Below are 16,447 nucleotides of genomic sequence, written 5' to 3'. Positions count from 1 at the left end.
ATATAAGTTGTGCTTTTCCGGAAAGTTTAGTATATAGATTATGGTTCGAGGCTATTGAAAATACATCCCTTCGCCCTACCATAATGCTTCCAGAGGCTAGAGACGCAGTCACCATTAAATAATAAGGACAATAATATCAATGATAAAGCTTATTGAACAAATAATACAGTTAGGGAGTTGAATCCATTTTTATAGAAGCAGAAATATAATCTATGATTATGGTTTGGACCCTCTAAAACTGTAATCTACCCTTCCACTTTCCCCTCTCTTGGTGAAGATATCTTCAACGATACGATTTTTGAAATATAAGATTCCACTTTTGTCTCTCTTGTTGAAGATATCTTTACCAAGAGAGGCAAAAGTGGAATCTTAAATTTCAAAAATCGTATCGGCGTTGAAGATATCTTCACCAAGAGAAGGGAAAGTGGAATCTTACATTTCAAAAATCGTATCGTCGTTGAAGATATCTTCACCAAGAGAAGGGAAAGTAGAATCTTACATTTCAAAAATCGTATCGGCGTTGAAGATATCTTCACCAAGAGAGGGGAAAGTGGAAAGGTAAATTACAGTTTTAGAGGGTCCAAACCATAATCATAGATTATATTTCTGCTTCTATAAAAATGGATTCAACTCCCTAACTGTAATAGCCTTGTTTTACATTGTCTATGATGGAGTGTGTTTGTTTGTGGGTTTCATGTTTGTTATTGAGAAGTGATTGTATTTGCATATTTAACATGGCTGGAAGCGTTAAGAAAACATAAGTAGAAAGCAGACAAAATATCCCTGTATCAGCGATGTTAACAAGGTCAACTGTACCCCAATCAATATAGGACGAATTAAACGAAAAAATCTCTTAAATATACATACTAGCTACTTTAATACGTTAAGTTTAAAAAAGGACTAACCTGTTCTATTTTGACCCAAACATTTTCTTGCAGGCTTTCTCCATTTCCCTATCAAAACCAACTTTTAATATACTGGGAGGGATATGGAACATAAATATAGAAAAAATTGCAAATAACACATCTCATAAGCAAAAATTTTTCAAAAAAATCAAAGAACTAGAAGTTCCAACTGGGAATTTCATGAAATACAATCGGACATTGCCCATAAGCGGAATTCAAACCTCACGTGCCGAACATTGCAGCAGTCAATGAATATTTCGCAAGTTTGTCAGAGACTCGAAATGTTATTGGTACATTAAGCTTTAAATTACATATTAAAAACTAAAAATTATCATACATACCTTTATAAAATGTGCTCTTAAAAAGTTTTCATCCAATCTAGCATCTTGTAAATTTCTAAACAATATTTTTGATTTAAAAAAAAGAAATATGAGAGATGAACATTAAAGTATTAAACTGTAAACTCAATAGAAATTTTGAAAGATTTATCATAAAATGACCTAATAAGACATTCTATTATAAGCAGTTTTTAATACTTTTTTTTCACAGCTCCCATTTAATAAGATGATCACTTATTATGACAAATGTAAATACGGTTCATAATCGAAGATCTAAAAAGATAAGACAATGGGCTAAAAATCTATGTACATCCCCTATGAGGATACACAAAATCACCGTTTCTGTAGCGTAAAATTAGTGGCTGAAATGTTTGAACACTCAACTTAATAAACCAAACAATAAAAATTCACTAAAGTTGCCAAAGTTGTTAAGCCAAAGAATAAGAAAATGTTATTTAAAACTTTGGGGACTAGTGTGATAAACAGCCATTGTCCCCTCACTCTCTAGAACATTTGCATATAATTATATCTAAAACCAAAAAAATTTATTAAACAAATTTTGTAGAAAAAGGAAATTTAGTTTGGTAAATGTTGAAAGTACATTTCCAAAAATAAGGATTGGATCAATAAAAATTGCACTTGCACTAGCTATAGTATACCATACGGACGTCATATCATAAACTTAAACGGCAGTTTCCACTTTTTTTAAGTGAACTTTTCTGAACCTCAACTCTTAATTTAAACTTTTGGTGTTAGGTTTAGCATTAAAAGTAAAAGAAGTCCCGCAATTTTAAAGATCCCCACCAGGGAGCAATTTGAAAATTATAATTGGTCAATTTTAAAATTGTTCTATCATTCGTTGGCTTAAAACATTTAGGCATATGATATTGGTATCTATAATACAAAGTAGAATGATGTCTGTCAGTCTGTCCGTTAAGAGATCTCGGTAATCACTGAACCCTTCGGATTCTACTCTTCAGGGAATATACCTACTGGTCCTGGGGTGGATTTAAGCTATTTTTTTTGGAGGGTGGGACACCCCTACCCCCCTAAAAAACAAAAAAATCTCCCTCAATTTTTTTTCAGGCAGTTAATTTAATATGTGGTGGTTGCAGCACCAGACTTAATCTTTATTTTTCTTTTTTTTAAATTACCTCTTTGAGCAAAGCCCCTAGAGGCTAGGGATGAAGCCGCTAGTTTAGTACAAAGTAGGAGTGCCTAAACTTTTCAGCATTACAGAAGGGATAATTTGGTTAATCATGATCTGGTCTGTACTTAAATTTACAGTCCATTGTCTTATCCATTAACATCTCTGATATAAATTATTAATTTGAAGATAATTTGGCGAAAAAAGATGGTTGACAATTAAAACCATTATTAGGGGCAAATAGATTTTTTAACGGTCATGATTTTATAATCGGGTACAGAGTAAAACTTGGCGAATGTTAAATATCTTAAACCAAAAAAATGTACTATGCATAAAGCAAATTTGAATTTTGAGTTGGAAACGTTATTGGCAAATAGATTTTTTTAATCAGGTGTAATTGTCCTCCCTAATAGTTTAAGAAGTTACCATGTCTGTCCGTCTTTAATTTAGGCTTATTATTGGGCTGTTATTAGAGATAGACAGTTGATTTCATATTTTTTTGTGTCAACTACTCTCTAACTCAGTTGGTCCTTTGGTCTGCCTATTAATGCTTTAGGAGGCAATTCAAAATATTATTACTTGGGTGTTGTGCTCTGATACTGATGCTTGCAGCTTGCTAAAATAATAATACTTTACATCCAACCCCATTACCCCATCCCCTGTCCTCCTACTATATGAACGAACTGACCATAAATAAATCCATATTGGTAAGCTAAATTGATAACAAATTTACTCTGTCAATATATCCACGTATAATTGTATTCTATATCCATTTGGAGACATAAAATGTTTATGAAGAAAAAAAGCAATTTATCAGCTGCTATTAAATTAAACCATTTACTTGGTTTATCGGATTGTCTGTAATCCTTTGCATCAAAGAAATCGTGATTTCTCGGCTGGTATAAAAGATAAATGGCTGAAATTTCTTATCACATTTCCAAACACTCTAAGCAACAAGCAACTACTTCATTGCTAATTTTTCGTCTGTTCATCGAGTATTTATTGTGCTTCGCTACTTATGAATGTTGTCATACCTGATATTAAAAATCTATACACATGATCATGAAAATGCTTACCTTATATCAGGAAGAAGCAAATAATTAGCAAGTTCTAAACCACTTTGTAACAATTCAGCATAATCAACCTGAAAAAAAGGATATTATCACACTACACTGTCTGGAGGGTGTCACAAACGGTACACGCTACAATGTCAGAAGGGTGTCACGCACACTGTACTGTCAAGCACTAAACTGAGGGTAGGCCTAATATCCTGGGCCCACTCAAGGGACTCTGAAAAATCACAGTTGTCTTGAAGCATAACCGGGCGCAACAAAATTTAAGATTGAATAAACTTTATAAGTATATCTAATTCAATAACCATATAATAAACCATCTTTTTAGATATACATATTGTATACATACATTTCAGGGATCTAAAGGGATAAGACAATGGCTGATAAATTAATGTTCATCCCCAATGATTATACTTAAAATTACCCCTTCTGCAGAACAATTAGTGGTTGAAACGTTTCGACACTCTACTTATTGAACCTACCAACAGAAATTTAGTTAAAATCCCCAACGAATAAGAAAACATTATTAGAAAACTTTGGGGACCCCCTTCTCTCTCTGCATACTTTTAGTAAATTTATCTATTAAACGTTACATATTTTCAATTTATAAAGGTGTCCAACAAATATTCTTAAATAAATGTAATTTTTTTCTAACTTTCACTTCTAAATAGATGTGAATAACAGGCCTAACCAACCCTACCACAGTTAATTTACCCTGTTATGATCTTAGCCCACCATTTTTTACCTTACCTACCCATATTCTATAGTATCATGTTTAAGCTACCCCCTTCAATAAATTGTCCCTAGGCATAACCAACCCTTGACAATGAGTTTAATACTTTCTGTGCAATTTATAGGGTGGACAACATTTTTTCTATAAAAATATTCTACTTGCAAGTCAATTTAGTCTTAGTTAAAAGGTTAGAGTAGCACATAAATGTAGAAATCAATTACATAACAGATATTTCCTAAATAGGTACGGACACATTCGGACAATCAACTTAATGAACCAACCAAACAAAATTCAATGAAAGTCTCCAAAGATGTAGAGCCAACGAATAAGAAAATGTTATTATAATACTTTGGGGACTAGTGTAAAAAACAGCCCAATATCCCCGCATTCCCTGGAGTAAAACACCTCACCCAAAGTTTTAGAAACTCAACAAAAAATTTGTTGAATATTCAAATTCCCAACACAAATATACTTACAGCAATTTCAAGTATTTTATACTTAATCTACTCTTGATAAATCTATTAATTATTTTTTAACACTAAAATAGATATCTTAATTCGAAGAATTATTTTAAAGAATGGTCAGCCTATTAAATTACTACCCACCCAAAAGTGCATGCAAGGAAAAAAAGTTTAGTTACCGTGCAAAACAAAAGCAAATCAAGCCAATACACACAAAAATATTAAAAATACTGTTTCACCCCTCCGCGGAAAGCTATGCAGAAGGCCCACGCAGAGCATTCAGTTTAGGCCTAGGTAAATGAAACTATTTAAGCCATGAGAATTCCACCAATTCTACTCTTTTTCACATTATCATTCTCTCTAACTCTCCCCACTATCTTTTTTTTCTCTCTCTCTACTCTCACTCTCTCACTCTCTCTTTCTCTCTCTCTCTCTCTCTCTCTCTCCCTCTCTCTCTCTCTCTCTCTCTCTCTCTACTCTCTTTCACTCTATCTCTCTCTCTATTATCACCTTCCATCCTTCATTCTTATCTTCTCTCTCTATCTCTAAAAGGTTTCCTTCCCCATCCTTCTTTTTTTAGGAGCGCAGCTATTGCAAAAGAAAGTTAAGTCTGTGCGTCAGTTCAGAAAAAAGCATTAAACCGCACATTCACACAAAAACTGAAGCCTTATTCAGCTGAACTTTTTTTATACTACTAGCCTCTCTATATTAATATAAGATTAATATTGTTTTTTACTTTCTAAAAATTGTTAGCTTATTGTTGATGTGCTACTTTTAAACATAGTTGTCCTTGTTATAACGCTCTCTCTTTCTCTCTCTCTCTCTCTCTCTCTCTCTCTCTCTCTCTCTCTCTCTCTCTCTCTCTCTCTCTCTCTCTCTCTCTCTTTCTCTCACTATTCCTTGCTTCTTTTTTTTCCTTTAAGTTTATACTGGGGATAAGATATGATTTTATCACGCAAGCTAAGGCCTTTATATTATATTTAGGAATAAGATATGATTTAATCATACTAGGTAAGGACTGTATATTAATGCAGGGATACAGGGATAAGATATGATTTGATCATACTAGGTAAGGAAAGGACTATATATTATATGCAGGGATACAGGGATAAGATATGATTTGATCATACTAGGTAAGGACTGTATATTATATGCAGGGATACAGGTATAAGATATGATTTGATCATACTAGGTAAGGCCTGTATATTACATGCAGGGATACAGGGATAAGATATGATTTGATCATACTAGGTAAGGAAAGGACTATATATTATATGCAGGGATACAGGGATAAGATATGATTTGATCACACTAGGTAAGGTCTTTATATTATATGCAGGGATACAGGGATAAGATATGATTTGATCATACTAGGTAAGAACTATATATTATATGCAAGGATACAGGGATAAGATAGGATTTGATCATACTAGGTAAGAGCTATATATTATATGCAGGGATACAGGGATAAGATAGGATTTGATCATACTAGGTAAGGACTGTATATTATATGCAGGGATACAGGGATAAGATATGATTTGATCACACTAGGTAAGGATTGTATATTATATGCAGGGATACAGGGATAAGATATGATATGATCATACAAGGTAAGGACTGTATATTATATGCAGGGATACAGGGATAAGATATGATTTGATCATACTAGGTAAGGACTGTATATTATATGCAGGGATACAGGGATAAGATATGATTTGATCACACTAGGTAAGGATTGTATATTATATGCAGGGATACAGGGATAAGATATGATATGATCATACAAGGTAAGGACTGTATATTATATGCAGGGATACAGGGATAAGATATGATTTGATCATACTAGGTAAGGACTGTATATTATATGCAGGGATACAGGGATACGATAGGATTTGACCATACTAGGTAAGGACTAAATATTATATGCAGGGATACAGGGATAAGATATGATTTGATCATACTAGGTAAGGACTATATATTATATGCAGGGATACAGAGATAAGATATGATTTGATCATACTAGGTAAGGTCTGTATATTATATGCAGGGATACAGGGATAAGATATGATTTGATCATACTAGGTAAGGACTGTATATTATATGCAGGGATACAGGGATAAGATATGATTTGATCACACTAGGTAAGGACTGTATATTATATGCAGGGATACAGGGATAAGATATGATTTGATCATACTAGGTAAGAACTATATTTTATATGCAGGGATACAGGGATAAGATATGATTTGATCATACTAGGTAAGAACTATATATTATATGCAGGGATACAGGGATAAGATATGATTTGATCACACTAGGTAAGGACTATATATTATATGCAGGGATACAGGGATAAGATATGATTTGATCGTACTAGGTAAGGATTGTATATTATATGCAGGGATACAGGGATAAGTTATGATATGATCATACTAGGTAAGGACTGTATATTATATGCAGGGATACAGGGATACGATAGGATTTGATCATACTAAGTAAGGACTGTATATTATATACAGGGATACAGGGATAAGATATGATTTGATCATACTAGGTAAGGTCTGTATATTATATGCAGGGATACAGGGATAAGATATGATTTGATCATACTAGGTAAGGACTTATATATTATATGCAGGGATACAGGGATAAGATATGATTTGATCATACTAGGTAAGGACTGTATATTATATGCAGGGATACAGGGATAAGATATGATTTGATCACACTAGGTAAGGATTGTATATTATATGCAGGGATACAGGGATAAGATATGATATGATCATACAAGGTAAGGACTGTATATTATATGCAGGGATACAGGGATAAGATATGATTTGATCATACTAGGTAAGGACTGTATATTATATGCAGGGATACAGGGATACGATAGGATTTGACCATACTAGGTAAGGACTAAATATTATATGCAGGGATACAGGGATAAGATATGATTTGATCATACTAGGTAAGGACTATATATTATATGCAGGGATACAGGGATAAGATATAATTTGATAAAACATGATAATTGGGCATATACATCAATTTATTGACCATTTTCTTATCCCTTAAAATAACCGTCTAATTGTGCACTCAGACTTTAAAATATTAATTTTGACGGGATATGATTTGATTAAGAAAAGCCAAGAGAGGGGTGGGGAGGGGGGGATAGTTATCAAAGATGATAGTACGATCAATCTGTACCAAATCTGAATTTAACTTCTTTTTTGATTGATTGGTTGATATTTTTTTGGAAAAATTGCTTCGACATGATATTTTAGTAATAGAAAATATTTTTCTCCTTAATCAAGCAGCTTGACTATAGCATTGCGTTTAATAGCTTTTAAAATAACCACATTTTAAATTAGCTGAGAAATTTAAATCATAATCCTAAAATTTCCAGCATGCGTGGAACTTCATAAATAGCTTTCTCATTAAAGTTGCAAATATTAACCATGCTCACTTAGAACTTTTGAGAAAAGGTCCTGCGACTAAAAGCCTTTGTGTAGGTTACAGGTGTTACTTTACCTAATACCTGAAAAAAGAGACAGAAAAGGTTGCACTTCTACATCTATTCATCCTAATTATTAGTCTTGACAATAAATACAGATAAATACATATTATAGGAGGAACCAAACACATTATTTGTTAGAAAATGTACAAATATGCTAGACATTCCTTTAAATTTTTGTCTAATTGGCTATCTAGGTCAATAAATCTATTACACTGACATTAAAGTGTTAATGATTAAATTTCACCTGGTCAAACTCACTTTAAAAACTTATTTCCCAAAAATATTACCAACTTTTATAACAAATTAATATGAGGGAATACGAAGTGTTTAGCAAGAAATGTAAGAGACAGTTTGTATTGATTTATTTAGGGTTTTCCAAGAATATTACAATATAAATTCTATACAATCAAGTTTACAGCAAATATTTTTAATAATAGTGTAAGTCCGTCACAGAATTAACACAAAACATTCGACAATTTTTCTTATATAAAAGAAGAACATTTTTTTTTCTAAATAAAGATTATTCCATGATAGGAATTATAACATTTTGTCTTATTAATTATTAGTTCTGAATTTTTATTTCTAGGTGTGATATTTTGTTTACGAGGAAGTACCTTCTCCCATTTCGTCATGTGATTAGCGAGATCTTTCGGTACAAACACACAGACAGGGGGAGGGGTTATGCTGGCGCGCGAAGCAAACTAACCGACAAGCAAACAAATAGGTAGACACATATCCTGTTACCTTTATCTTAGGATTAAATTAAGGTTAGAAGTTATAATTATAATACATGTATGTTAAGTTTTCCGCCTTTATTAATGTTGATGTTCTTGTTTCCTAAGAAAACAGGAAAGTCTAAATAATTTCTCTATAACAAAAACGAGTTTTTCCATAATGGGATATTGATATAAATTAAAAACACTTTCAGTATGTATTCTGGCAAATGTGATTTCAGTTTTCAGTTTCAGAGATCATAGCAAGCATAAAAAAACTATTTTCGTAAACAGAATACACAAAGTATATTTATAACTGGTGACTCTGACCCTAGCTTTTAGAGTTTTGACCAAATTGGAAATTGGGAGAGGAGATGGTTAGGATTACCACTTCACTAATTAATATATAGACAAGACATCCCTAGATCCCTGAATAAATCATATTTGACTATACAACGAAATATACCATGAAAGAAGGTTTTTGCAATGATATTTTCCCAGATATTGTAAAGGTTTTCATTATTAATTCATATCAACACTTTACCATCAATACTGATTTATTTTGAAAAAAAATATACTTTAGATAAATCACTCAATTATCCTTGAATGTTTTGTTTGTCTTAAATGCAGGTGCCTTGAAGGCGGAATGAAGGTAAATACATTCTTTTCCAATTTCAAATCTAAGGGAGTTATACCCCATATACCTCCCTCCACATGCCTAAATGTGTTGGATATAATTTTGTTTATTTTTTTTCTCGGCCTTGTTAATATTACTGACGTCCTACTTTATTTGATTTTTATTGATGGTGGGGGCAAATTTTTCTGGGGGAAGAACAGTGTGTCTGATCTTTATTGAAAATAGATTAAAACCATGCAATGGGTCGCAATGATAGATAGACAAATAGAAATATATAGCTCTTGGTAGATCAGAATATTTCCTCTTATTTTAGAATATTTATTTTTTTGGAATATTGTCCATGTTTCTGCATTTTTGTCTACAATCATGTAATTGTGCAATCATTATTGTGGAAAATTTCAAATTGGATAAAAATATTTGCATTTGATCTATTTTTCAAAGGTTAAAATAGTTATAACTGTATTGTTTTTTGTTATGCTTGCGCGGTAGAAGCTATTACACAAGACTTGGGCTCTGTGCTTTAAGTGGTTTATTAAAATTAATTAGAAATAACTCCTTCTATCATTAACTAACTTTCAAAAAATTTGTGGAACGATCGATTTAGTTGTTTACGAGATCTTTCGGAACATAAGAATTGTATTATATATACATAAATATAGGGTAACTTTGAATTTTTATTGGTCAATCCTGATTTTAATATGTTACATTTTACAGTGTTTTGTGGCTCAAAAGAAAGACAATTAAAATTTATTTCATATTATATAGTTTAAATTACATAAGATAACCTAGAAATAGTAAAAAATTCCCTTTCTTTTTTTGTCGCATAAGAGAAATTAACAAAGATTTTCATTAAAAACACCTTAGTGTAAAAATTAAAAAGTTTAAATATGGTCACAAAAAGATTCAATTAGTTTATTAATTAGCTTTTTAATGAATTTTATGAACTTTCTTTCCATTTACAAAAGATTAGAATTAATAAGAACATACATAAAATTGAAAAATTTATGACTGATGGTTTAATGAGATGTAGAGATAAAAAATTTGAATTGTCAACGTTAAGTATTAATGAACCAACTGCTGATAATATTAGGATGTATAATAGATATAGAAATGTCTATAATCGTGCAATAAAAACAGCTAAAAAATTGTATTATTGTAATGAGCTAAAAAAATGTAAATCTGACTTGAGGAAAACTTGGGATATTATTAGAGATGCAATTCGAAAAACAAAAGATAAAGCAACATGTATCAATGAATTGAAGTTTAATGATGCTATATATTTAGATAATGCAGAAATTTCTGAGAAATTGAATGAACACTTCACTTCTGTAGCAAGCAAGATATCATCTAAAATAAATCCTTCTAACATTGATCCGTGTAGCTATATACCTAATTATAATTCCAGTTTTAAAATGCATACAATAAACCCAAATATAGTCACAGATATTGTTAAAAAAATGGGAAATAAACAAAGTATGGACATTTTTGGCCTGTCAAATTCTTTTTTAAAGAAAATAATTTCTGTCATTGCCCTTCCTCTCTCTCATGTCATTAACCAAACTATTTTAACTGGAAAAATACCTTCTGAATTAAAAATTGCAAAAGTTATACCTATTTTTAAGTTAAAAGGGAATAATTCTAATGAAAAAGCTGATCCATCAAATTATAGGCCAATAAGTTTATTAGCTATTTTCTCAAAAGTTTTAGAAAAAGTCATTTATCAACAACTGTCGTGCTATTTGATTAGAAATAATATCATTTTTGAACATCAGTATGGATTTCAATCAAAAAAGTCTACAATACACCCCGTGATACACCTCTTAAATTATATAGCTGAAGCAAAAAACGATAATAAAACTGTAATTGGAGTCTTCTGTGATCTTGCAAAATGTTTTGATACAATTCCACACTCTATTTTAATTAAAAAGTTGTCAAAAATTGGCATTAATGGCGTTGAACTTGAATGGTTTAAAAATTATTTAAGTAATAGACAGCAATTTGTACATGTAAACAATACTGACTCAACAAAGCTGAAAATAGATAGAGGTGTCCCACAGGGCTCTATTTTAGGACCAATTCTATTTTTAATCTACATAAATGATCTTAAAAACTGTACTGATTTATTTACCCTATTATTTGCTGATGACAGTAATTTTTTAATTTCTGGTAAAAACTTTACAGAGATTAAACTGAATTTAAACAATGAACTTAAAAAGATATCCGATTGGTTTAGGAGTAATCAAATGAGCTTAAATCCTGATAAAACTAAAATCATGATATTTAATAAAAATGAAAATACTATTGATTGGAATGCTCTTAATATTAAGCTAAACTTTAACAATGAAAATGAGTTTGATCCTGATAAAATAAAAATCTTAAATTATGTCAATTCAAGTAGCAATATTCCTGCAATTAAATTCCTAGGTGTATTTATAGATCCTTCTTTAAATTTTAAATATCATGTAGAACATTTACGTAAAAATATTTCTAGTTCCTTATTTCTTATAAATAGAGCCAAACATATACTGAATTTAGATAGCAAAAAAATGCTTTTTCACTCACTTATAAATAGTCATTTACTTTACTGTTTACCTGCCTGGAGTTGTGGTCTTAAATCTACTATGGAACCTTTAATTAAATTGCAAAAAAAGGCAATAAGAATTGTTTTTAGTAAGAAACACATCTCACACACAATGCTTTTATTTAAAAAAATGAATGTCCTTCCTTTACATGAATCAGCTAATTATTTGAAATTATTATTTATGTATGATTTTATAAACAGTAAGCTACCAAGTTCCTTTCAAGGTACATGGCTTCGCCGTAATCAATTACATACCAGAAATCTTAGAAACTCTAATATGTTTGATGTTAAAAAACCGAAGTTTAAATCTATTGAAAGATTTCCTAAGTATCATTTCCAAGAATTATGTAATAACCATTGTAATAATGATTTATTAACCCACAATCAATCAAGAAAAAAATTTATAAAAAATCTAAAAGAATCTTTGTTATCAAGCTTAACTTTAGTGTGTAACAACCCATTATGTCAAGAATGTAGATAAAATTATATTTCTTTTCAATATTGTTTGAAATCTGATAAATCAATCAAAATCTATTTGTTGAAATGTTTTTTTAAAATTTCTATTATTGCAATAATGGTGTGAGACTTGTATGCCCTAATCAATCCTTCCTATTATCATTCTTTCCTCTCCAATATGATTTTATTTATTGCTTATTATCTTTTTTCTATTTTTTTGTCTTATCTATATGGCCTGTATGAAAACAATGTGTGAATACACATTACTGCATACTTCCTAGTTTTTAGGAAACTGCCATTTGGGAAGAAATTTTTTTTTATAAATTAACCATATCAATAAAATTTGACTGTATATATAAATGTATATAATATTCATTTAATTCATTTATTATTTTTTTTTTTTTCTATGTATGTACACCCAAGAATAATAAATCTAATCTAATCTATTAAATGTTTCATTTTCATCAAATGACGATTAATCTCTATTACAAAGAATAAAGTGTAAAAAGGTGTTCTCATTTTAATTTTAAGTAACTTAAAATGCATTTTAATACCTTTTAATGATTTATTTTTTAAAACATCATTTTATAAAATGTTATTGATTTTTAAAGTTATATAATAAAATGTTTTTAAATTTTGTTAACATTTTGTTTTAAATGTAGAAAATTGGTAACTCTAAACATTCAAAAAATGATTTTATTAAATTTTCATCACTTAAATTGCATGTTTGATGAAAATTTCAACTGATAATTCAAGAAAAATCGTTTAAGTTTTATTTTATGTTACTTTGAATTGTTAAAAAAATATATTATTGTCAAAAAAGGAGAAGTTATACTTTCCTGAAAAAAAGACCTAAAACATGAAAATTAACACGTGTAATGAGATTTTTTTTCTTTCAGGCTTAATTTTAAGTAATTATTGATATTTTTTGTAAAAATGATTTTATATAAAATGTTTTAAAAACTCGATTTAAGTAGTGGTGCGAAAAAAGGTTGCAAACTTTTGCCATTTTCTTGCAAAAAAATTTTTCTCGGATTTTAAAAATAGCAAAGGGTGTTATTAGACGTACTTACAGAAACAATTGCAATTTGGCCAAACACTAAAATAAAGTTCTTACATCTGAGGGTCCAACAGTGCACTATAAACTCACATATGATAAATTACCTTACCTTTAAAAGCCTGTAGATTGGATGTAGATTCAGATCTCGTGACATTTTAATTCTAAATGTTAATAATTCTATTAACAATCAAGGAAATTTATTTTACGAGACAAAGATAAAAAAAGGGAAATCTTTCAATATAAAGGTTTCTAAAATTGTAGTTTATTTAAGGTATAAATTGAAATTCATATATTTAGAGGTTTAGTGATGTTCAAGTTAATATTGAAGTGAACTATTTTGCTCACTGTCTAGAATTCTTCCTAATTAAACCATCTTTTTTTTATCCTATAAGGAAAATCATGTTATTTATGGTTTATAGAAACTGTTAACAGAGACAAAAATGTGTATGTCGGCAGCCGCAAAAGGTGGTGATATGGAATTTAAAAAACATTAAAAAAATATATTTTTTTTTCATTGCTATATCATTTTTTTCTTGAAATTCATTTCAATGATATAGCATATTAAAACCTAATATAGTCAGACCTAATTAGCATAAAAAAAATTAAATGACATCAATCATGCTAACATGAAATAGATTTATAGAGTAGCTTTTCTTCTTTCAAGTCAAGACTTTGAATTATTGGAAAATAGTGATGTTTACACCAAAAACAAAACTTAAATGTTCTTTATAGCTTTTCGGTAACGCATAACATTTGCTAGTGACTGCAGCTTAGGATGGGTTAGACTGAATGTGGTTGGCTGCGGCGCACGGTGATTGATGGTGGCTGAGATGACCGCGTGGCAAAAAGTGAAGCTTATTAGGTGGCTTACGAAAGGACACAGCTGATGGAAAACATATATCAATGGCTGCCAAAACCCTGATTGAGAGTAAATATTTTTTCACAAATTACAATTGATAAAATTATTAAGACTAAAAATATTTTTAAAAATTCAAAAAACTGCTCTAAGCATGTTTTTGTTTATATGAAAAAATTTAGCTTGTTATTGCTGTACTTATGTACAACATTGTCTTTGTTTAAAAATATATTAATCACCACAAACTGCATATTTTTCACAAAAATAAAGAATATTAATAAAATTATTAAATAAAGAATGTTATTATTATAGCGGGTAAATATTTTGTAGCAGAAAATAATAATATTATTTTACCATGAAAAATACCTGACTTTCCTTTCATTCAATATGACAATGGATTTATTATTACCTGGATCTTGCACTAGATTTTCTTGTTCTCTAATCCAGTGAAACACACAGATATCTTAAATAACATTACCCCATCCCACCCAATCCTACTTGATGAACGAACTGACTAATAAACGAGTTTAATGTCAGCAATTTAAATTGACGACAATTTTCCCCCTGTAATAATATCCACGTAAATCCTAAATCCATTGTTATGACTCATACTAATGTTTGTTGTTATGGTTAATATTGCAAGTTTACAACTTAAGGTTTTAAAAGGATCTCAAAGTATCTAGTGTCCGCCGCCTGTTTTTTTTCAATTTTATATTTTGTTCTACGTTTAGTTGTACTGAAAGGAAACTACAATACATTATTTTTAACCTAGTAGACTTCCTATTGTTAATATTAAACCATAAAAAAATTGTACATGGAAAAAGAATTTACTTCTATTGCAAGCAAAGTGAATTACTTTGGCCATGCTAAAATTCATTTTCCTCATGCTTAGATTGATCTAGAAATAAATTTTTCGTCTATTACCTACCTTTATAAGATAGTTTTATATTCTTTAAATGAAATGTCGTAGTTTTCTAACAACTAACAAAAATCTTCAAATTGGTAGAATAAGATATTAAATTGTTTTTGTACAATGAAGCCATTTGTTATCAGCAGAATGAAATAATATAATTCTTAAGTTTGATACTAATTCTATTTGCGGAAAAGTTAAAAAGGCACACTTATCATGCATTTTCTTTATGGCCCTAATTTTCTTTAAAATATGTTAAGTAAGAATATTTCCTTACCATAACTACTTAACTTTAAATACAGACCTAAAATCATCTGAATGCGTGCGCAGATATTTTTACAGGAGGTTAAGGCATTTATAGCCCAATTTTACCCAAGGTGTGTCTAAGAACCTCTCATGGACATGCACACCCATTTTTATATATATCCAAGATATTTCTCTAAGGACTTTGGTATGAAACTTAGTTAATAATTGCTAAATATTTTCCTCATTTATAGTGTATAATAATATCTAACAAGGATGACTAAACCCAAAAAAAACTGGAAAATAAGATTCCCCTAGTAGCCACAAGGGCTAGTATAGTAAAATATCAAATTATATGTGTGTATTAATAGTAAGATCTCATAAATGTATAAACTGATCGATACACAATTTTAAAGTTGCTTAATATTAGTGTTTGCGATCAACCAATCTAAGATATATGGCCCCTACATTAACCATTCCCACTCCCCTCGGTTCAGAAAAATATTTCTAATGTTGTACTTAAATTTACTGGGAAGTAAATCTCTTCTGGGACGAAGGCATTATAAAAATGGACGTACTAACATTTCTGTCTGAGTCTTACAGTTGTTGCCCTCGAAGCATAATGTTAAGCAAAAAATCTAAAATAATTCTATCATTAAAATTTATTTTTTTTGGATGAATATGCATACAGTATTTGATCTACATGCAAGGTTTTCAATTCATGGGTGAAATCTAATATACCTTAATTACAATTAGAAATTTCGGGTATAGTCCTTTTCACGACATCCCTCCATAAGAAATAGGAGATGTCGTGAAA

General features: G+C 30.2%; 1 protein-coding gene across 1 annotated transcript in view; it reads right to left on the bottom strand.

The window, feature by feature from the left end:
* Nucleotides 1-13,778, bottom strand: part of LOC145323350 (uncharacterized) — a 30,377-nt gene extending 16,599 nt beyond the window's left edge. Inside the window, exons 1-4 of the mRNA XM_080165777.1 lie at nucleotides 13,731-13,778; nucleotides 3,467-3,534; nucleotides 1,247-1,301; nucleotides 906-953 (exon numbers count right to left, since the gene is read on the bottom strand). Of these exons, the coding sequence (XP_080021903.1) occupies nucleotides 906-953; nucleotides 1,247-1,301; nucleotides 3,467-3,534; nucleotides 13,731-13,775 (216 nt within the window). The 5' untranslated portion in view covers nucleotides 13,776-13,778. The remainder of the gene's footprint in view (nucleotides 1-905; nucleotides 954-1,246; nucleotides 1,302-3,466; nucleotides 3,535-13,730) is intronic.
* Nucleotides 13,779-16,447: the final 2,669 nt, after the last annotated feature.

The sequence above is a fragment of the Acartia tonsa genome, chromosome 6, assembly GCF_053477335.1.
Source record: "Acartia tonsa isolate MP-2025a chromosome 6, ASM5347733v1, whole genome shotgun sequence".
NCBI lineage: Eukaryota > Metazoa > Arthropoda > Copepoda > Calanoida > Acartiidae > Acartia > Acartia tonsa.
The sequence above is the reverse complement of the archived record's forward strand: the minus strand, read 5'-3'. Positions and strand labels throughout refer to the sequence as shown.